A 23,374-nucleotide genomic window follows, 5' to 3' on the forward strand; every position below is an offset into this window, starting at 1 on the left:
AGTAATTTATATACATATTCTAATTGCAATAATACAATTAATATTATAATTATTTTAATTATTGTAATTGTTGCAGATATAATATTATATCACGTAAATTAAATATAACTATTGTAATTATTGTAATTATTGTGAAATATTATATCACGTAAATTAAATAAAATTATTGTAATTATTGTAGATATAATATTATATCAAACTATTTTTTAATATTGCGATTAATATTAAAAATATATTATTTAACTAAATTATACTTAATCATATAATATTAGTTAACAAAATTATAATTACATTAATATAATATAAATAATACAAAAAAAATATTAAAAAAATTAATTAAATTATCTTCTCAGACGTAATTATACGGAACTTGTAATAATATCAACGGACGATGCAAATATATGAAATAAATGATAAGTATTATAAAAATAATTACACAAAAAAGTTATTTCTTAATATATAATTATAATTTTATCAACGAAATTAAACATTACATCTTCGTATCTGTTCAAATGAAATGGACGTTAAAATCAACAAATAAAATTAATATATGATCGAAGTAGAAAAGATGGATTTTGCACATATAAATCGAATGAAAGAAATAAGTTGCGGGAATGAATATGAGGAACAATTATTTTCGACGATGATAGAAAGAATACCCGTATTTCTACATAAAGAAGAAAACACACGGAGTGACACGACTTTTTAGAATCCGTGACAGAATTTCACGGATTTACCTTAGCGACGGTTTTTGCTTAAACTGTCGCAAATAGCGACAGTTGTTAAACCGTCGCTTTTGCACAAATTGTCGACGATCTCCTTTTTATTTTTTTTTTAAAAAAATCCATGCCTCCACTTTCTTTTCCTTTTTTTTTAAAAATAAAAATAAAAAATATGAATCCGGGACACTGTCCCGGATTATAGTTTGTCAAAAACTTGTGTGAGACGGCTTCACGGGTCGTATTTGTGAGACAGATCTCTTATTTAGGTCATCCATGAAAAGGTATTACTTTTTATACTAGGAGTATTAGTTTATATTGTGAATATGAGTAGAGTTGACCCGTCTCAAAAATTAAAATCCATGAGATAGTCTCACATGAGACCTATTCTTGTAGTTTTACAAATCTTCACGATTTACCACATTTTTACAATTATTTTATTAATTTATAATAATTTTAAAAAAAACCCTTGTTTTGCTTTCATTTTCTTCTCGTCTTAAGCGGGATATTTTATTAATTGCCGCCGTAGAAGGCTTTGGAAGCCAATCCTTAGCCGTGGTTTTGAAGCAGAAGTTCGTTTTAAAGATTAGAAGAAGGCGATGGATGAATCCAACATCACTATTGTTTATGATTTGCTGAAGAGCAATGGTGAAGTTGGTGGTACCGAACATTGTTCGTCTGAGAAGAAGAAGACAAATAAGAGAACAGAAATAGAAAATACCCATTTTTCTGATGCTCTCAGACTCAGTCCTTGTTTATCCGAGAAGAAAAATAGAGAAAAAACCACCCATTTCTCTGAAATCTGTACTGATGAAATCTATACTGATCACCCTGACCCAAGGAAAAATGGAGAGCATACAACGGAGGAGAAATCACAGATTGTTGTTGTTTCCCCTTATTTTTCCCGGAAATGCCCGAAGAAGGAAGATTCTGGAGTTCGTGTTCAAACTAAGCCAGAAAAGACGAGTAACAATACCCATTTTTCTGATTCTTATACCGATGATGCTGGATCTTGTTTATTCGAGAAGAAGAAGAGGAAAATGAGAGAGCCCCTGATGAAGGAGAAATCAGATGTTGTCGTTTCCCATGATTTTTCCTCGAAATGTCTGAAGGAAGAAGATCCGGGAAGTGGGTTTCCAGTTTGTGTTAAATCTAAGCGAGAAAAGAAGAGAATGGATGAAGATAATACTCATTTTTCTGAAATTTGTACTGATGGCCCTGACCCCAGCTTACTTGAGAATAAGAAGAAGAAAAGGATGAGGAAAAATCGAGAAAATCCAATGACGAAAGAATCAGAAATTGTTGTTTCGCCTTATTTTTGCACACAAGAATCGGGAAATGGGTTTCCAGTTTGTATTAAGACTAAGGTAAAGATGAAGAGAAAAGTTGAAGATACTAGTGCTAAAGAATATACTAGCGTTGGACATAGGAATAGAGTGGAGCTGGAGCCTGGGTTTCTGGATTCGTTCAGTGTCGAACACCGTGCAAGTGCTGTGGACAAGGCAATGCATGAGGCTTGGTTGGATGATTACTTTTCACAGTTGGCTTATACTGGTGGGACCAAATCTTGTGCTTTGCAGTGTAATACGAGCGGAAAGAATGTTAACAAGGGTAATTGGGGTGCTGAGAGTAAAGTGAAGTTAAGTAATGGCGGAAAGGGTATTTGGGACAAGGGTCGAGTAGTTTCTCCTTATTTTGTGAAGGAAGCTAAGGCTGATTTGATTAAACAGGGACAAAAGAAGGAATATGTCTCTCTAAGAAAAGTTTCTCCCTATTTCTCCAGCTCCGTGCAAGAGGGTGTGCATTTGGGCAAGGTGAAAACCAAAGGTCAAAAGCCAAAAAGAAAGAAATCAAGCCCTTCTCTTACTAAAGCGGAGAAGAGAGATGAGGCATATAGAAGAATAACTCAAGATATCACTTGGAAGCCTCCACCGCTGAAAGAAAAACTTATCCAACATGATCATGCCTCTGATCCTTGGAGGGTTTTGGTCATATGCATGCTTTTGAACAAGAGTGGTGGCCTGCAGGTTAGTTCTTATGTTATCTCTTATCATCATTTTAGCTACCTTGATAAATTCATTTGAGCTGTAATGTTTTACCAATGTTAAGTTTACTGGAAAAACACACGCACCCATATCTGGCGTTTTTTGTACCAGGAGCATTCATGGTGCAATATAGAACGATATGGTGATTATATTTGTGTTCTAACTTACTGTTAGACTGCGAGATCATATATAAGATGAGATGGTGCACCAAAACCAACTTAGTTTCAATACACATGACAAGTAGGAAGTTGAGATTGTGAATATTTGTCCATATGCCATACAGAAAGACTGTTAATTCAGGTCCATTTTCTAACAATTTACGCTGAACCAAACTGAGATTCATGGTGATAATTCCTACATAAAAAATATTGTCATATTGAATAATTTTTCTTTAAATGAAGCTATAGATTATGCGGCAATCAACTGTGAGTTACATTTTTCTTAATTTCTGACCGAATTAATCATGTTTGTGGATTATTTTATCATGATCGCACTGATTACAGTGAACTGTGTTTTAGCTTAAGAAAATTCTATCGGATTTTTTCAATCTCTGTCCAAATGCCAAGAGAGCTACAGAGATTCCAGCAGGGGACATCGAAAATGTTATAAGAACTTTAGGCTTACAAAGGAAGAGGTCTGTGGCAATTCAGCGATTGTCAAGGGAATATCTGGAAGAGAGCTGGACTCATGTAACTGATCTCACGGGCGTGGGCAAGTAAGTTCGATTTAATTTAGTGATGGACATAAATTATATGATCTTCTTTGCCAAAAATGCAATGTAATACTGTGTTTTCTAACTGTTCAGATACGCAGCTGATGCATATGCAATATTCTGTACGGGGAAGTGGGAACGTGTGAGACCATGTGATAAAGAGCTGGTTAAATACTGGAGATACCTCTGTGATCACTTTTCTTCAAAGGGAACTTTAAGTGATCCATAACTTATTCACGAGGTTATTTACTCTTGAATTTTCCATGTCCTTTTTGTGATCCACATACATGCAAGGATGTCTTCAATAATCTTATCAAGCATGCTTCTTTGATGCGTGAATCATCATTTGAAGTTATATTTAAGCCTACAAGGCTTAGTATGCTTTCCTCTTACCATCTGATTTTTGATAAATTTAATGCTTTTATGCAATTTATTAGTTTGTAAAGATTTTTATTTTGTTAGATATTGGAGATACCTCCATGATGACTTTTCTTCAAAGAGAACTTCAAGTGATCCATAACTTATTAGCGAGTTTATTTACTCTTGAATTTACCATTTTTTTTGTGATCTTCATGCGAGGATGTCTTAAATAATCTTATCAAGCATGCTTCTTTGATGGATTAATCATCATTTGAAGTTATATTTACGCCTACAAGGTTTAGTATGCTTTCCTCCTACCATCTGTGTCAAAATATATGGAGAAAGCAATTTTCTGTATGGAAGATTCTAAATCTCACAAATACAAGAGAATAGTCACAAAGCCTATTTATACTAGAAAAGTCAACAATAAAAGAAAGTGTGGGAGAGGGAAAAAAACGGTTTCCAAAAACCAGAACTCAACACTCCCCCTCAAGCCTTGTGTAGATTTCGATCACCAAGCTTGGAAATGAGATACGCATGCTGGTTTTTGTTCAAACCTTTGGTAAAGGCATCTGCCAACTGCTGGTTCGTTGGAACATAGCTATCTGAAATAACTCTGTTCTTGATCTTTTCACGAACTAAGTGACAATCGATTTCTATGTGTTTGATTCGTTCATGATACATGGGATTTGCAGCTATATGCATCGCTGCCTCATTGTCACATTGCAATACTACTGGTGTCATTATGTTTGCTCCCATGTCTTTGTAAATACCAAGAATCCAAACAATCTCACAGGTAGTGTTTGCCATAGCTCTGTACTCAGATTCTGCTGAGGACCTTGAGATTGTGCTCTGTTTCTTGGCCTGCCATGATATCAAGGAGTTTCCAACTTTGATACAGTAACTAGTTAGAGCTCGTCTAGTCATCGGAAAACTAGCCCAATCCGAATCACAATATACTGAGTGTAAGAGTAAGTGCCCAACAAGCCAACTTGTGGCTCGGGCTTTTATTGACTCTAATGTAAAACAATCTTTATTTTAATAATATTTTACAATTTCATCCGATTATGACATTATAATTTATCTGTATACCGATGATGCTGCATAGATAAAGTCCTTGAATATACAATAGGTACCATGAGGTCTGTGTCGCAACGTAAGATCACGGAACTCATTAGGAAGTGTGCTCTAAACAAGTTCCTAGTCAAATCAGTCTCCTAAAACAAGGGTAAAGGTCACTCGAGCTTCAGAGTGTAGACTAGCATCTGTGATGTAAATGCCATGTTTCATTGGCAAGGGCATGGAGATGTTCATTTACACAGATGAGTGATCATATGATGATGCACTGAAAAAGCCTCCCTCGGACTATCCAAGTGGTTTTCACTTGTCGATTGGAATAGTTCGCATTTATGGTTGTACACCATTAGTCCTTTGACCCGAGACAATGTAGAGGCTATAGGTACTAGCATACACTTTGATCCGTTTACTGACTCCATTGAGGGTTATCAGGTGGCGATGTTGATGTAGTTTCGAAATACGTAGGAGCACATACATTGTAATCGGAGATTCTCCGTTGGCCTACAAGTAAAGATATCATATGTGATCTGATGAGTTAATATTGGAACAAGTCTCTGGCTAGAGCAAGAAATGTGCTTCAGAGAAATGCATTTTCCTAGTTGCACATACCGTGACACTGTTAATACCCAAAGATAAATCGCATCGCTATCAAATTCATATGCAACTCGCGATATATCAATGGTTGTAGATTCGATCGGGATATATGTGCTGAAGGGAGCATACTGTACGCTAACCATGTCTAAATGTTCTTCCAGGCACTATCAGTGATACCTAGGGGATCATGGGGCGATGCTACTAGATGAACTTACCATGATCTGATGGGTGCAATCAGAAATGAGTTCTAACATTCTTGATCAAGGTGTTGATGTAAAGAATGAGGCTAACTAGGGTAAGCCCGAATAAGAATAAATGTTATTTTGAATCACATGGAGATGTGAACCCACGGTTAGCTGTATCCCTTAACTATTGAGGTCAAACAAGTATCGTATTCTGTGTTCTCGTTGAGAAAGTCAAAGTTCAAGGGGTTGAAATTTGGCGACTATAGTTTGATGAAGATAAAACGTGATGCTTATAAAAGAGTTTATAAGCTAATTTCATAAGATGAAGAAATAGAAGTTAGCTTGATTGCTAATTAAGGAAGGAGAGTGGAAGTGCCTGTTTTGTGAAGGAGTTCACTAAACTGGCAGTCGCCCAATATGGTAAGTGAAAATTTTGATTTCGGTCGAAATTTTCGGTTTTTTTATTATATTAACAAGACTTATATCCTTGATACATCGGCGCTCTCGGAACGTCGATCGAGGTTATAATGAGTTCGAAATCATTTATTTAGTGAATTGAGAATTTATTAATTAAAGATTGTGCTAGTAGTGATGACTACTAACATGCACAAATTCACATAAATATGTTTTAGAGGAGTGTAGAATTTAATTAACATATGAGTTGATTATATAAATTAAATAAGGAGTGGCTCGGGACAGAACTTATGTCCCATTGGCACTGAAGCAACATAGCACAAACAACGAAACACAGGCAAATGAGTATATGAGGCTGGAGTACCCATGAGCAATTCTGTTATGATCCTCCGGAATGGATTACGATTTGTTTACATAAAATATAATATATTATGTAACTGGAAATAAAAAACTCTGTTACAACCAATCTCTCACACTAACAGATTGTTAGTGACTTACTCACTGTATAATAACTGAATGCCCACTCTAGCTAACCCCCCTCTTCGTTTTATACATTTTTCTCACGTGTCTTTTCCCTCCCCTTCCTAACGTACACCTTTACAATCTTGGGCCGAAGCTTGTTTATCTCTTCAACTGTTGGGCTTGCTAATTTAGAAGCGCATTGGGCCCATAACATGACTGGCCTCTTCAAGAATCGCCTTGTCCTCAAGGCGAAATTCCGGAAATTGTGCTGTGAAATCTTCCTTGTCTTCCCACGTTGCTTCCTCATCTGTTCTTCCTTTTCATCGCACCAGTATCTGTTGGCATGAGTTCCCCTTTTTGTGCTTATTCCTTTCATCCAAAACTCCTTCGGGTTCAAAGGTGAGAAACAAGTCGGTGTCCACTTGTCTTTGCAATTTAACTTCATTCGGGTCTCGACCCATTGCTCTTTTTAGACATGTGTCATCTTGGACCCCTCTGGTAGTTTAAGACGATATGCCACCTGTCCCACTTTCTTCAATACTCAATAAGGTCCGTAATACCTAGCTGCCAACTTCTGGATACGCTTGTACTAATAGAGTTTTGGCAATGTGGTCGTAACTTTAGGTATACCACATCGCCTTCTTGATAATGGACCTCTCGACAGTTTTTGTTAGCGTACTTGGTCATCCGCTGTCGAGCTCGTTCTAGTATTATATTTAAGCTGTCTCAGAAGCTAATCCCTATCCACCAAGGATTGTGAGACTGCTGATACCTTGGTTTCCCCAGGAAGAAATTTAATTAGAGTTGGGGGTCTTCGTCCATACACCACTTTGAATGGGGTCATTCCGGCAGCAGTCTGATAGGAGGTATTGTACCAATACTCTGCCCAATGCACCCACTGTGACCAGGCCTTGGGTTGTTCGGAGCACAAACGACGTAGGTATGTCTCGACACATTTATTCAATGCTTCACTTTGCCCATCTGTTTTCGGATGGTAGGCCGTGCTCATTTTGAGGTGAGTCCCTTGTAGTCTTAACAGCTCTGACCAAAATAAACTCATGAACAGTGCATCCCTATCACTGACAATGGTCTTTGGAACCCCATGCAATTTGATCACGTTGCGTGCAAAAATTTCTTCCACGGAGTAGGCAGTGTACAGGTGCTTAAGAAGTAGAAAGTGCCCATACTTAGATAGCCCGTCAATCACCACTAGGATCACTTCAAACCCCTTTGATTTCGACAGTCCCGTAATAAAATCTATAGCCAAATCTTCCCAAATTGGTTCTGGAATTGTCAAGGGTTGCAGCAGCCCTGCCGGGGTAGCAACTTCATACTTTTATTTTTGGCATACTTTGCATTCGGACACAAACTTGTAGACATCCTTCTTGGACCCTGGCCAAAAGAAGTTGTTTGCAATCCTTTTATACATTCTAAAGGCTCCCGGATGTCCCCCAATAGGAGTGGCGTGGAATTCCATCAGTAGCGTGGTAACCCACTGTGATGTCCGTGGCATAACTAACCTTCCTTTAAAGAGTAAACATCCATTAACCAAGGAGTAGTGCTTGTTCCTGTCTTGGGCCGTGCTCATCCTCTCTATGATCTTTTTACAAGTTGGGTCATTTCCCACTGCTTCTCGAATCTCTCATACTCCCATCCATTCTGCTTTGGTTATTGCAGTCAATACTCCAATGTCCTTTCTCCTTGTTAAGGCATCTGCTGCTCCATTGTCCGCCCCAGCTCTATGCTTTATTTCAAACTCATGTCTTAGTAATTTAGCCAACCAATATTGTTGGTCCGGCGTGGTTATACGTTGCTGCAGCAAGTTCCTCAAGGGTTTGTGATTAGTCACCACTAGGAACTTACGTCCCCGTAGACATTGACGCCAATGTTGGACCACCAAGACCAGTGCCATCAACTCTCTTTCGTAGGTTGACTTTGATAACGCTCGATTTGCCAAAGCCTTACTATAAAAAACAATAGTCTTGCCCTCCTGAGCCAGCATTGCCCCTACTCCCATCCCTGATGCGTCGCATTCTATCACAAATTCTTTAGAAAAATCGGGCATCCTCAGTACTGGGACAGTCACCACAGCTCGTTGCAGCTGTTTCTTCGGCTTTCTCATTCTACCCGAAATTATTCTTCTTCATCTGCTCAGTGAGCGGTCTCGCAACCCTATCGTAGTCTTTAATGAATTTCCGATAATATCCCATTAATCCCAAAAAACCCCTCAATTCTTTGTGTTCTGCGGTTGCGGCCACTGTACCACACTCTCAACCTTATTGGGATCCACTTCTACCCCCTGAGCCGTGATTATATGCCCTAAATACTCAACCTGCCTCAACCCGAACTTGCATTTTTTTTTTTGTTCAGAACCAGCTGGTGTTGATGCAACAACTTCAACACTACTTCCACATGTTCCTCCCAATTCTTACTGTAAATCAAAACATCGTCAAAGAAAACTAATACGAATTTTCGCAAGGGCAAAATACCTCGTTCAAGGTTGCTTGGAATGTGGCCGGAGCATTTTTTAGTCCAAAGGGCATGACTAAAAACTCGTAGTGGCCTTCATGTGTCCTGAAAGCTGTTTTATGTACGCCAGTGGCTTGAACTCGAATCTTGTGGTACCCAGATTTGAGGTCCAGCTTGGTAAAAAATGTCGCTCCATGTAGTTCATCAAATAACTCCACCACCACCGGAATTGGATATTTTTCAGCAACAATAATGTCATTCAATGCTCGGTAGTCAATGCAAAATCGCCAACTCCCATCCTTTTTTTTAACTAGTATAATCGGGCTTGAGTAGGGACCGTTGCTGACTTGTATCACTCCTGATGTGAGCATCTCTCTCACCATCCTTTCAATATCATCCTTCTGATGATGTGCATATCGATAAGGTCTTACCGATACCGGCCCGCAACCCTCCTTTATAGATATGGCATGATCTTGTCGTCTTCAAGGGGGTAATTCACTAGGTTCTTGGAATACCCCCTCGTATTTGGCAATGATGTTGCTCATTACTTCCTCAGCTCCGTCCTTGTCTGTCCCACCCTTTTTTTCTCCACTCCACTTGATCAATATTGCTCCGCAGAACTCCACCTCACTCACCTTGGAGATCCCTTTGAATAAGACTATTGACCTGCTGAGGGATGGATCCCCCTTTAAGACCACCGTTTGATCACCCCAGCTAAACCGCATCTCCATCTTATTCCAATTCAGCAGGACATCACCTAATGTGCGAAGCCAATCAACCCCCAAAATAAGATCAATCCCCCCGAATTCGAACAAATACCCTTCAATCTGAATTCGACACTGTCCCATGTCGACCTCCAACTCTCTGCACACCACTTGACATGACACCCGACAGCCATCCTCCAGACACACCCCAAAAAACACGCTCTCGTCACATACGAGCCCCAACTCCGCAATCAATTTTTTTGAGACGAAGTTGTGGCTTGCGCCACTGTCTACCATAGCTACCACCTCTCGCCCCACCACTTTCGCCCTCATTTTCAATGTTTGTGGATGGTTTATGCCATTAACAAAATACAGTGGTAACTCCAAAGTGTTGTATTCAACGTTGGGTTCCCCTACTTACCCCGTTTCTCGCGTCGCCTCATTTTTTTTCCCTCTAACTCGACATGTTCCCACTCGGCGTCTTCTCCTTCCTTCTCCGCTAGAATCGTCACTCTCAAACTCTTGTTGGCACATCGGTGCATCGGGTGGTAAGGTTCTCCACACTTAAAGCAAAATCCCTTTTGCCCTCATTGCAAGAACTCTTGATGAGATACAACCCTGCCATCTTGATTTTTTTGATTTGATATCCTCATCGCCTCTCCACCGTGATCTCTTCCACCACTTCCTCCTGAAGAGCCCCGAGATCCACTGCCGTAAGATTGCTGTGTGAGTGGATTTCGCATCCGTTGCTCGCCTGGGCTCATTGTCCCCATGCTAATATTGGGCTGTGGAAAATTTTTGTTACGGTCCATATCATGCACTGGGGTTTGATTGGCACAGCCCATATTAGTTACCGATTTTTGTGAATACCCGAGGCCCGATCCTACTTTATTTATTCCCCTATCCACTGCCGTCCCATATAATTCCTTCTCCAGCCCCCTAGTTAACATCATCGCGCGATCCACTGTTCGGGGAGCATGTACAATCATCCTCCGCCGTATCTCCTCCCGCAACCCACTCATGAAGTAGCCCAAGCATTGATCCTCCCGGATATCACCCAGCTGTGGAACCAACATCTCGAAGCGCTCGATGTAAGCGTCAATCGACTGTTGGCCTTGGTTCAGTGACGCCATGAGTTCGAAATGATTGTCATCATATCCACTCTAGCGTTTGATCAGCTCCTCCGCGAATCTATCCCAATCCATGTTTGGGATCCTTACCTTCATCCATTGGAACCAATGTACCGTGGTACCATGCATACAAATGTAAGCCAATTTGAGCTTACAATCCACTGGTGTTTCATGGACTTTGAAATACTACTCCATTCTTCCCAACCATCCCAAGGGGTCCTCTCCTTCAAACCCAGGTAATTCAATTTTTTTAATGCTGTCCTCACTTCCTCAACAACTTTTTCCCGTCCCCCTACTGGCGCGCCACACTCTCATCTCTCCCTTGCATCTTGCCTCCTGCCCCTTGCTGGTCTCCACCTTCATTGCTCATAGCCGCCCCCTTGTGTCTTAATCATATGTTCCATCATCTCCCTCAGGCTTAGTAATCCCTCCACAGCCTTGTCGATTTTATCCAGTCTGTCGTGCACTTGCGCCATGTTGTCTTGCACTCCCATCAACGCTTTTTCCATGCTCTCCATCTTTGCTTCTGAACGTGTGCTGGCCATGTATTCTGCAGCCCTATCGGCTCCGGCAAGTCGGACCAATTGTTATGAGCCTTCGGAATGGATTCCGATTTGTTTACAGAAAATATAATATATTACTTAACTGGAAATAACAAACTCTGTTACAACCAATCTCTCACACTAACAGATTGTTAGTGACTCACTCACTGTATAATAACTGAATGCCCACTCTAGCTAACCTCCATCTTCGTTTTATATATTTTTCTCACGTGTCTTTCCCCTCCCCTTCCTGACGTACACGTTTACAATATTGGGCCGAAGCTTGTTTGTCACTTCAGCGTTGGGCTTGCTAATTTAGAAGTCACGCATTGGGCCCATAACAAATTCATAAGAAGTTTTATTGTGCAAAATGAAACTAGGAGATTTGTTAATAAGATATGTTGCAGTCAACACACAGTCTCCCCAATAGTGAATAGGGAGAGAAGATTGCAAACGCAATGCACGAGCAATATCAAGAATATGCCTATGTTTGCGTTCCAAGTCGTTATATGTCCTAATAATTTGGAGCTTGCTTGAAAATTGAGTTTGAACAAGAGCAAAGAATGCCTTGAGAATGCGAAGTACATCTAATTTTGAGTGCATAAGATACATCCACGTGCCATGAGAAAAATCATGAGATTTGGTAAAAATGAGGGTAGAATGTGACAAAACAATTATGAGATTTGGTAAATTTAGATTTTTGACAATAGCTTGAATTTAAAATCTAGATTATGGAGAACATTATGAAGAGTAACTGAAGAAGATAAAGCCACTGAACCTAGCGACTAATGAGGTTAATACGACCATTAGGCAACTTCATTGAACTATTGGAATCTAACATGGGCATAGGATTTTACGCAAACTCAAATCCCCAACCATGTGTTTATTAGCACCAGTATCAACAATCCAATTAGAAGGTGGCTTGGAAACATGAAATGTATGCAAATTACCTGCCATATTCACCACGGGTTCAGCACTTGTTTGAAGGTTGCTATTGCCCAAAAGCTTCAGGATTTCTGTATACTGTGCCGAAGTAAACACAGGAGCGGTATTAGGAACCGTGTTAGGAATATGACCAGAAGTGTGCAAAGGTTGAGCTTCAACATTCTCAACCAAATGCACATCAACAACATTCTTATGTCCTCTACAATAATCTCGCCCAAAGCGTTTATTACCACCACCTTTATTCTGTCCTCGGAAGAGACGATGCCAAGACAGATAACCAACAATCTTATAGCAATTCTCTTTTGAGTGTCCATTCCAATTACAATACTCACATTTCATGATATCCTTTCGTTGGTCATCCGGCCTAATCTGATTTGAATAAAACACAGTTGGTGGATGCTCAATAGCAGATAATGAATGATGAGATTCCTCTTGAGAAAAAATTGAGAAAGGTTGCCCTACTATAGGTAGAGGCGACATCATCATAATCTGACTCCGTATAGAAGCATAACTTTCGTTCAACCCCTTCAAAAATTGGAGCAATCGATGTTGTTGATCATGGTCGACGTATCTTTTAGCTGCAGCACACTCACATGATGGCAAAATAACTAAGGAAGCAAACTCATCCCAAAGTTGTTTAAGCTTGCAATAATATGCAGAAATAGTGCTTTATCCTTGGATCAATCGTCCTATATCCCAATGCATGGCAAAAATGCGAGAACCATTGACCTTATCAAATTGTTCCTTCAGATTGCCTTCAGTCGCATACACAATTCCAACAAAAATTTCTCTAGAAACAGTATTCAATATCCACGACAAGACAAGAGCATTACATATCTCCCATTGCAATATTGTTGCACTACCAGCTTTAGGTTTCTTATAAGTGCCATTGATAAATCCGATCTTATTCTTAGCTTGCAACGCTATCAACATAGCTCTGCTCCAAATGCCATAATTTTTCAGTTCCTACGAACTGATTAGTGACGAAATTCATACCTGGAGTATCTGAGAGATGAATGAACATAGGATCATTGAAATTAGGTCCATTCACCATTGTTGAGCTTCAAATTTGTAGTGAATCTGGAATCGAAGTCGCGAGCTAAGAAATCCTCGAAGATAAAATTGGTTGATCAAGTATGATACAAAAAATTCACGATCCAAAAGATCGAGAGCTCGGATCTGAATCTCCTTACTCTAATACCATGTCAAAATATATGGAGAAAGCAATTTTCTGTATTGAAGATTCTAAATCTCATACATACAAGAGATTAGTCACAAAGCCTATTTATACTAGAAAAGTAACAATTAAAGAAAGCGTGGGGAATGGGAAAAAACGTGTTTCCAAAAACCAGCACTCAACAATCTGAAGTTTGATTAATTTAATGATTTTATGCAATTTATTAGTTTCTAAAGATTTTTTTTTTGTTTTGCTTTTTTGAGACCATGATTGGATCATAGAAGATCCGGGTCACTAAGTACTCCTTAGCGGGTTTTATTAATCCCCATTCTTTTGTTTCTCTACTCTTGCCTTCGTTCTCCTCATGGTCCAGAGTCAGATCAAGCAACCAAGCAGTCAATTCTGGTCTGCGGTACATGGGTTTATTTGAAAATGCAGTTGTCTCATTAAGATTTCGTGTGTAGCTGTTTGAGTTAAATTCTATCCAAACCCTACATAAAGCTAATGACGATTTTCAACATACATAATCTTCTATTCATTTATTGATCGGAAAGTTTTGTTGTAGAGCTAAATGCAAAGTGTTGTGAATCGTATTTTCTCGTGCTCAAACGAAGCAAAATTTTTATAATCTTGACATTCAAGATATTGTTTGGATATTCGTATGGTTTTAATAAACAAACATTTATAGGATGTTTAGTATATACCTTTAGTGAACAATTTTCATTTGCTCCACGTAGCTCTTGTCGTATATCCATACGAACTTTCTTCAAATCTTCTTTCTTCAATCTCTTAATTCGGTCCACAATTGGATTACTCGTTCCTCTTCCAACTTGCCTAGAAAGTATAGAAGGATTTTACGTTGAGATGATGGCCGAAAACAAGGAGAATGAGAGGAGGTGTTTTTTCGAAAATCCATTGGCTTGGATGCTAGGGTTTCGAAAATTGCATGGGTTAATTGTGTTTTTCCATAAACCTAATACATATATATAAGCTTAGGGCCCATCAATTAAATTAAATACTTAATGAGCTTAATCAATTAATTATTCTAGTCCAACTAGTTTAATTAATTAATTAATCCCTTTAAAGTCTAATTAAGAACCTTAATAATTTGTATGTAGGTCTTGTACTCCTACAAGCCCATAATACATACACCCATTATATTTAATTCAAATCTTTTTTAAATTCAGCATTTGAATTTATTATTTTAATTATAAATTCAACTCTTTGTTTGAATTTATCACCTCCAAATTTTAATAGTCATAAATTCAACTCCTTAAATTTATTTTTCAATGTTTTCTATAAATTCAACTCCTTGAATTTATTATCTCAATGTTTTATATAAATTCAACTATTTGAATTTATTATCTTAACGTGGACAAAATAATCCAGTACTTTTGTGACCTTCAATGGTTCAGGGATATAGCTAGCCGGGTTCATAACTCTTTGTGATTTAGGACATGATCTCTTATTCGGGCTTACCCTAATTTGTCCCATTCTATGTATCAACAATTGATCATGAGAATGTCAGAAATCATATCTCTGATCAAACCCATCGAATCATGGTAAGAGCGTCTAGTAACATCGCCCCATAATTCCCTGGGTATCACTGATACTGTCTGCAAGAACCAGTCGGTTATGAATCACGTACAATAAAATCTCTTCATCTCATATATCCCGATCGAATCTGCAACCATTGGTTCATCGAGGCTTGCATAAGAATTCGATAATTGTGTGACATCTTTGAGAATAAATTGTGGCATTGCATGTACAATTGGAAAACTCCTTCCCTAATTACATCTCATACTCTGGCCAGATATTTCATGCACTATTATTTCATCAGATCACACAGGATATCCACACCCGTAGCTGAGCGGTGAATTCCCGATTACAATGCACTGGCTCCTACATGTGTCGCAACTGTACCCAATCTCGCCACCTGATGACCCTCCTGGAGTCGGTAAACGAGTCAAAGCACAATCTTAGCATATAGAGCCTCAGTGTTGTCTCCGGTCGTAAGAACTAATGGTGTACAATCACAACCATTGACTTATCCTCTCGATGAATGATAACCACTTGGAAAGTCCTAGGGAGGACAGTTCGTTATGATCATCGTATGACTACCCATCTGCGTGTTTGGATATATCTATGCCCTTACCAAGAAACGCGGTACACATCATCACAGATACTAGTCTCGAGTTCAAGCGACCTTTATCCATGTTTTAGGCGGCTGAATCGACTAAGAACGAATTTAGATTATACAGTGTTTAGAAATGAGTTTCAACATCGAATTACGATTTATTTGTATTAAAGTATAATCAAGTTCTTTATCTATGTTGATCACATGGGTATACAGATAAAGAAATAACAAACCATGAAATAATGCATTATATTAAAATAAAGATTGTTTATTACAACTGAGTCAATAAATTCTCTAGCGAACAATTGGCTTACAGGGCATCTACTCTAATACAAAGAACTAGAACTGCAAGGCCTGTGAGGGGCTGCTGAAATGATAAATTTTGACATTCTTCTACGGTAAAAGCAAATAGGTTGGATGTTTGCTTGGACAATATCAATAAGGTTGAACTCGGTAATTTGCTTGGACATAATCTGCTCTGTTAATTTTACTGCTCGGGTAAGACTTTTGAATTGCAAGGAAATCAGGAAGAACACGATCAACATTTTACTCAAACTCAGCAAAGATTCATCTGAAATATGCAACATATTATTAGTTGCTCGAAATGTGTCTTCTGTCTATGTTTCTTCTTGATGTGGTGTTAGTTCTCTAATGAAGAAACCTATTGATCTTCCGGGTTTGCAGGAGCAAGCTTAACATGTGAGCAATGGGCATCCTTCGAGAAGAATGTAGTCACGATCGAGACTGCAATCATGAAATTGGAAGCTATGTAAATGGATTTGCAGCAAAAGAGTTGGGATATGTTTCGATGATAAAAACCTGTGTCGGATTCTATATTTTGGATGCTGCCTTTTGATTTTTGCAGCTTTTGATTCGGTGGAATTCGTTTTCATCCCCAACATTTGCTTTCTAACCTCTAATTTATCTGTCAGGTTTACTAATTCCTATTCACGAAAGTCGCGTCATATATCTGTGTTTTCGGCTGTGATTGTTTGAATCATTTATGTGGAGTCATTACTTTTTATTTGTCGTTTCTAGCATATTTTGAATTCATGTTCTGGTCGTTTCGGTAGGTTTAATTATACACGCACAAAGATATTTAACTATGAGTTGATATGCCTTTGTCTATGACACATAATTTATGTGGAGTGTTAAATATAATATATATATATTATTTTTGTTAAATATAATATACTTATTTTTTTGTAGTATCAATAAGAAATAATAAATTTTATTATTAATGTTATATAGAAGTGTCTAACTTCAAAAATAATGTAAAGTTTAGTTACTGAAACTATAATGCTCAGTTTCAACAGTTATTTCACTATGTCAAAATTGGTTTTTCAGCGTGTGTATTTTCAGATTTGACGACTATCTTAAGTAGTTTTTCAGGAGCAACCGATCAAGATCACTAATTTCATAATTGTTCAAGTCAAGAACGCTTAAATTTCAGAGTTTTATGTGATAAGCTTCAGATTCAACGACTATCTTCAGTTTACAAAAACTTGTCTTACTAGTGTGTTTATTTTTTTACTCACACCTACTTTGAGAAACTTTATATATATATATATATATAAATATATATATATATATCTATATATATATATATATATATATGTTGCATGTTGCATTTATTTTACTCAAAATTTATAATTACAGTAAAATTCATAAAATTATAAACGTCAAACCAAATCTAAAACTAGTATTTTTCAAAATTAGAATAAACATCATAAATCCACTCAAAAACCATTCTCACTTTCAAAAGTCATCAAAATCTTTAAAATAATGAAAAAGCATAACTGTGCGGAAAAAACTAACAAAGGCCCTCAGGTTAGTGCACCATCAGCCGAGCCAGTTCAGTCATCCAACCCTCTTGTCTCAACAGTAAAATCCTCACCTGCATTATTCACATATAATGAGTCTATTGACTCAGCATGTGAAACGTCTGCTATTCGTTTTCTTAAAACGTGCAAGAAATTTTTTTCCTAACTCTCATGATTCGGCCGAACCCTTAAACGATTTATATATAATAATTTTACACCATTTAAAAGTAAAACAACCAACTATCATTTAAAAATCCAAAGGAAATGTAGAACCCGTAAATCAGACTACGTAGAAGCCATGCATAATTTTAGTATTTAAATTAAAATGATTTTTATTGCATGAGTATTTAAATTCTTTTCTTTAAATTTATTTATTTTTCGCAGTAGTTTAATTGTTATATGTTCAGTTAAATAAGCGAGGCCGGACTGAGATGGAGTATTGATATAAGTTAATAAATACTTATTTAAGAAGTGGTAATTTAGCATGTTAGTAAATATAATTTAAAAAGTTGGTATGCATGCAAGTTATTAAACTTCTTTGGTATTTTATTTAATTGTTTTTAAAGCATTAAATGCATGTTTATTTCATTAATTTGTGTTTAATTATTTTTATGCATTTTAGGCATAATTCATGCATGATAGGATTTGTTTCATGAAATTTTAAAAGTTCATACATTAAGATTTTTTAAAAGTTCATGCATTATACATGATCTATTTTATAAATTTATTTAAAGTGTTTTTAAGTGTATTTTTCGGAAATGAGATGTGAGGCCCGGGGCCGAAGAGGGCGGAGGTGATCGCTGGTGCCATCAGTTGCACGGACAATGAGCGGCTCCTGGTAGGTTTCTAGGTGGAGGGAACATGAATTAACCGACCCACACGGGAATGAGAGGGATTCCGAGACTGTTCAATGTAATGGACTGTACAGTTGAAGAGGGCTTAAAAGATTTGATTTGTACTACTCATATCACGAAGGTGCATCTTCTTTTCGGTAGCTCATCACATAAGAACTCCAAAGTTAAGCGTGCTTAACTTGGGGCAATTTTGGGATGGGTGACCTCCTGAGAAGTTTCCTAGGGTGCGTGTGAGTGAGGACATAAGCATGCTGGAAAGACCCGTCTTGGTACAGTGAGGACAGTCGTCAAGTCTGAAGTGTTACAAGTGGTATCAGAGCCGACCTCTCTTAGTACAGTGTGGTTCGGGGACGAACCAAGCGGAAGCTGGTGGGCATGTGAGGCCCGGGGCCGAAGAGGGCGGGGGTGATCGCCGGTGTCATCAGTTGCACGGACAATGAGCGGCTCCTGGCAGGTTTCTAGGTGGAGGGAACATGAATGAACCGACCCACACGGGAATGAGAGGGATTCCGAGACTGTTCAATGTAATGGACTGTACAGTTGAAGAGGGCTTAAAAGATTTGATTTGTACTACTCATATCACGAAGGTGCATCTTCTTTTCGGTAGCTCATCACATAAGAACTCCGAAGTGAAGCGTGCTTGACTTGGGACAATTTTGGGATGGGTGACCTCCTGAGAAGTTTCCTAGGGTGCATGTGAGTGAGGACATAAGCACGCTGGAAAGACCCGTTTTGGTACAGTGAGGACAGTCTTCAAGTCTGGGGCGTTACATGAGAGTTTTGGGTATTTTTACCCGCATCATTTTAATTTTTATCGGTACGATAATCTTATCGAATCGGGGGACTTTTTAAGTGTTCGGCTAATATTTTCAAAATCTTTTCGACACGAAATATTTTTCGGGAGTGTGTTTGGATTTAATGGGCTTAACTTTAAGCTTATTGGGCTTAATACTCTTTTTAAACTTTTAATTATCAAAATTAGGCCCATTAGTTGGTTTTTATCTATTTAAATAACACCTAACCCCTCATTAACCTAAACCTAAAAGCTCATCAGCCGAAACCCTCCCCCAACTGCTCATTCTCTCGGTTTTCAGCACCTTGCATTGAGGATAACTTCGGTGGTCTCTTGTTCTTGCAAAAGAAGCCTCACTCTCCTCGTTTTGGATCATCAAAATTCTTAAGGCACGCTTTTGTATCTTTCTTCCTGCATCATACAAGATATATATGCTTGTGTGTTCGTGTAACTCTCGATCCATGCATGAGTGGAAAGGAAAAATCGGTTTTTCTTGTGTCTCTTGCAGCTCTCGTTCTGTTTTTTTTTTTTCGTGTAAGGGCTGCGGTTTAACGACCCGAAAATTAGACTACGTATAAGCCATGCATAATTATTACTATTTAAATTTAAAAATGATTTTTATATATATATATATATATACATAATTATTACTATTTAAATTTAAAAATGATTTATATATATATATATATATATATATGAAGAGTCTAATTCATTTTGATATTTGACAAGTCATAACTATTTATTTTAAATGCAAAAGTTTAGTTTTATCTTTTCAGTTAAATACGCGAGGACGGACCGGAGTTTGGAAATTAGAAATAAGATTAATAATAAGAAAAATATTCCTAAATTTAATTAAGTCAATGAATAATTTAATTTAAAGAAATATAATGTTTTAAGATTTATTTACATTAGAACTAAGTTGTTAAATAAATTCTCTTAGGCAATATTTAATTAAAGCTTAAATTAAAATGTGTAAACAATTGAGGATGAATTAATCTAGGTATAATATATTCAAGAAATTAAACATAGTATTTAAATACTTAAAGTTGAATCCATGCAAAGTCATTCAAGAGTTTAATCTAGATTAAGGTGTTAATTCACTAATATGTATAATGAGTATTTAGAATCTTAAGAATTTAAAATATAAGGTTTAAATAATAATATACTATGCAAATGAGTAATAAATTTGGTTAAGATAATTCAAAAGAGTAGTAAATTCATTCTAGTCATCTCAATGGCCTTTAAAATGAATATCATTACTCACCTTTAATTCAATAAGTTATTGGTAAATTCAAATACTATAATTCATATAATTTCCCTCAACCTATTAGACTATGAAATGAGCTTGATTGTGTTGCAAGAATTTGATGGACATGCAACGGCAACTTGGAAGAAATCATTCAAATAATATTCAAAGCTTTCACTTGTAACCTCCCACCTTAATGCATATTATGGTATTGTGGGGACCCGGACGCTGATCTTTTTCTTAATCATCTTTGGGATTTAATTATCAGTTAAGATAAAACAGGGTCTAAAAATTTTTCTTTTTAAAATACAAGTGCGGAAGGTAATGGCATCTAAATAATATACATATCTGTATAAAAATACATTCCAGTATAAAAGTACAATAATGTACATTACTCACTCAAACTAATCTAAAGTTTAACTACTAAATTTCAAGTATTAAACCAAGTCTACAATAAGTCCGGAATCACCACTCTAACTCGTCTTCTTGACCCCGATCCTGCCCCACCTCTTGTCATGCACACATACAAAACAAGACAACAGCCGGATACTCCGGTGAGAATAAATCCCAGTATAAAACATGGTAAACATGCATATACACAAAGTAAATCATGAAACATTCTATCATGAATAAAACTAAAAGCAATAGATTTCATAATCTATAAAATTTAAATCAAAATAAGAATGCAACTCAAATCAAATCATAAAAACATGCTATCATGACTGAAAGCAATAAAAATGGGTTTCATAGTCTATGAAACCACATCCATAAACGCATGCAGTTCTAGTCAAATCATGTCCAGACTCGACTCAACTATAACTCTAGGGATCTCGGTGTGAATAAGACGTCGCGATCTGTCACCTACCCTACCATTAGGGGTGACTGTACGTCTTATTCCTAGACTTCGGTCTGATCTGTATCCACATCTACAATAGGAGAGGTGATCTTCCCCTAAGCTGTGATATCACCGAACGTCTAGAAGTTTGACTGTTCTGTCAAGACTCTCTATCTTAAATGCAATGAATAACAATCTATAAGCAAAGCATGCTCATTTCAAAAGATATGAATATATCATCTATAAACACATCATAATCATATCATAAAATAAACAACAATAATTCTAGTATGTGATTTTGTTGGGAAACTCAAATGGGATCTTATTTGAGTTGTATCTTCCCGAATATCACATGAATTATACCTTTGTCGTCCCTGTCTGACGAAGACGATGACCTGTATTCAAATCTGTCCATATCAAATCTGATATGACAATATCGAATACGCTGTATCAGTGAATAACTCAATACACAATCTGTTCTGATCAATACTCAATTCAGTACATAATCTGACCAATATCTAAATAAGATACATTTCAATTCATATCATCGATATCACAATACAATCGAAATAATTACTAAACCTGGTCAATCTAAATCAACTGATGTTTCGACGACATAACAATACAGTCTTGATAACCCCGTCAGTTCCAACATCACATACATAATACCAGAACTCATAATCAATACTGATATAACTCATAATCTCAACGATAACACAAATCTGATATCGAATCTCAGTCAATATCTTTCAAAAATCATAACAATTGCATAATCAGTCTATTCTTTAGTCTAACTTCGATTATATAATATCTACAGTAGCATAAACACCATATCTGATTTGTATTCAATTCTGACAACATCATATTTTCAAATCATCTCAAAACGTAATAAAACTTACGTCCTTGTGTAGCCCGTAGCAAGAGGAACACGATACTGCGTTCGGATTAAAATTCTAACGGACGGATCTTTCACAATCGCAAGTCTAAAAGGCGTAAGGATTTTTCTCTCAAAGCCTCGACCCTTATCTGAATTTCTGAGGAAATTAACGTGTCATGCTTATATATATACTGCATGCAACACCAGAAAACGTGGCTTATTTTTCATGCAACACACATGAACGCGGGTGCGGTGGTTCCAGGAGCGCGGGTGCGCTCATGCTTCGGCAGCACTTTCATTTTCTAAAATTCGACGACCGCGGGTGCGGTCTTGTTCGTACCGCAGGTGCGGTCACCCTACTGTAGCTACACCGCGGGTGCAGTGTGGCTACTGGAAAATTGTTCCATTTTCTGTCCATGCACCGCGGGTGCGATCATGCCTGGCACCGCGGGTGCGGTCTTACTTTGGCAATAAATTCAAGTTTCGCCACAACGTTTCTCTCCTTCTGTTCTTGCATTTCTTACTTATACAATATAATCCATTCAGATATATTAACAAGAATCTCGGGCATTACAGGTATCTTTAACACCCTTGTAACCATCACCTCAATTACATAGCATTTCTTCATCCCATATACACGAAAATATCAGAAGAAAGGCTACTGAAATTGTGAAATAAAAGAATAAGAAAAGTTATAGCAAAGGAAATGAGAAAACAATTCAAACACATTCAAATTCTTGACTTGTAACTCTCAAACTAAATGCATATTATAGCACCTTTAACATCTCCTATATCATTCAAATTCATCCTTTACGTCTCCTACAATCTCACCTTCGAAAGTAGTAGAAAACAGCAGCTTAAAAATCGTGAAAGTAGCAGCAGAAAACAAGAAAAGAAACCAACTCCGTTCCGTCGCGTCGTATTGTCGTTTTGATTTGTTTTCTTCAAAACAAATTCCAAGCATGTATATATTTTTTCTTGACTCTTCAATCAAGTCCTATAGATATTTTTAAACCAATATATAATCAAGATTCATGCAGCATCACGAAATTTGGACAGCAACACAGAATTTTATTTCCTCTTTGTGTCTCACGGTTTCTGGCTTGCTTTGTGGTTCAGGAGTTTGGCTCGTTTTTCAGGCACCCACGGCTGTTGCTAGACATGATTTAGAGTATGTTAGGGTGTTAGTGATTCATTTGTTTGAGTCCAAACGTTTCAAACAAAAGCATGACAACAACTATTTCCACAAGCTACAGATTTTATGCACGTTTTCT

General features: G+C 37.4%; 3 protein-coding genes across 5 annotated transcripts; 1 reads left to right on the forward strand and 2 right to left on the reverse strand.

The window, feature by feature from the left end:
- The first annotated feature begins 1,197 nt into the window (after window positions 1-1,197).
- Window positions 1,198-16,695, forward strand: LOC140819040 (uncharacterized). 3 transcript variants are annotated; one of them, XM_073179050.1, is made up of 4 exons: window positions 1,198-2,746; window positions 3,283-3,479; window positions 3,570-3,717; window positions 16,357-16,695. In XM_073179050.1, the coding sequence occupies exons 1-3, from the start codon at window positions 1,319-1,321 to the stop codon at window positions 3,703-3,705; spliced, it is 1,761 nt and encodes a 586-aa protein (XP_073035151.1). In that variant the 5' UTR covers window positions 1,198-1,318; the 3' UTR covers window positions 3,706-3,717; window positions 16,357-16,695. The 3 variants fall into 3 exon arrangements, with proteins under 3 accessions (XP_073035151.1, XP_073035152.1, XP_073035153.1); XM_073179051.1 differs by lacking the exon at window positions 16,357-16,695 and adding an exon at window positions 3,939-4,641; XM_073179052.1 differs by lacking the exons at window positions 3,283-3,479; window positions 3,570-3,717; window positions 16,357-16,695 and adding an exon at window positions 2,876-3,267.
- Window positions 9,520-10,074, reverse strand: LOC140819128 (uncharacterized). The gene has a single exon (XM_073179138.1). It carries the CDS (start codon window positions 10,072-10,074, stop codon window positions 9,520-9,522), a length of 555 nt encoding a protein of 184 aa, XP_073035239.1.
- Window positions 12,248-13,412, reverse strand: LOC140819129 (uncharacterized). Its single transcript, XM_073179139.1, has 3 exons — window positions 13,355-13,412; window positions 13,088-13,281; window positions 12,248-13,000 (listed from the first exon to the last, which is right to left on the reverse strand). The coding sequence occupies exons 1-3, from the start codon at window positions 13,410-13,412 to the stop codon at window positions 12,248-12,250; spliced, it is 1,005 nt and encodes a 334-aa protein (XP_073035240.1).
- Window positions 16,696-23,374: the final 6,679 nt, after the last annotated feature.

Source organism: Primulina eburnea, chromosome 18 (genome assembly GCF_022965805.1).
Source record: "Primulina eburnea isolate SZY01 chromosome 18, ASM2296580v1, whole genome shotgun sequence".
In the NCBI taxonomy this organism is placed as follows: domain Eukaryota; kingdom Viridiplantae; phylum Streptophyta; class Magnoliopsida; order Lamiales; family Gesneriaceae; genus Primulina; species Primulina eburnea.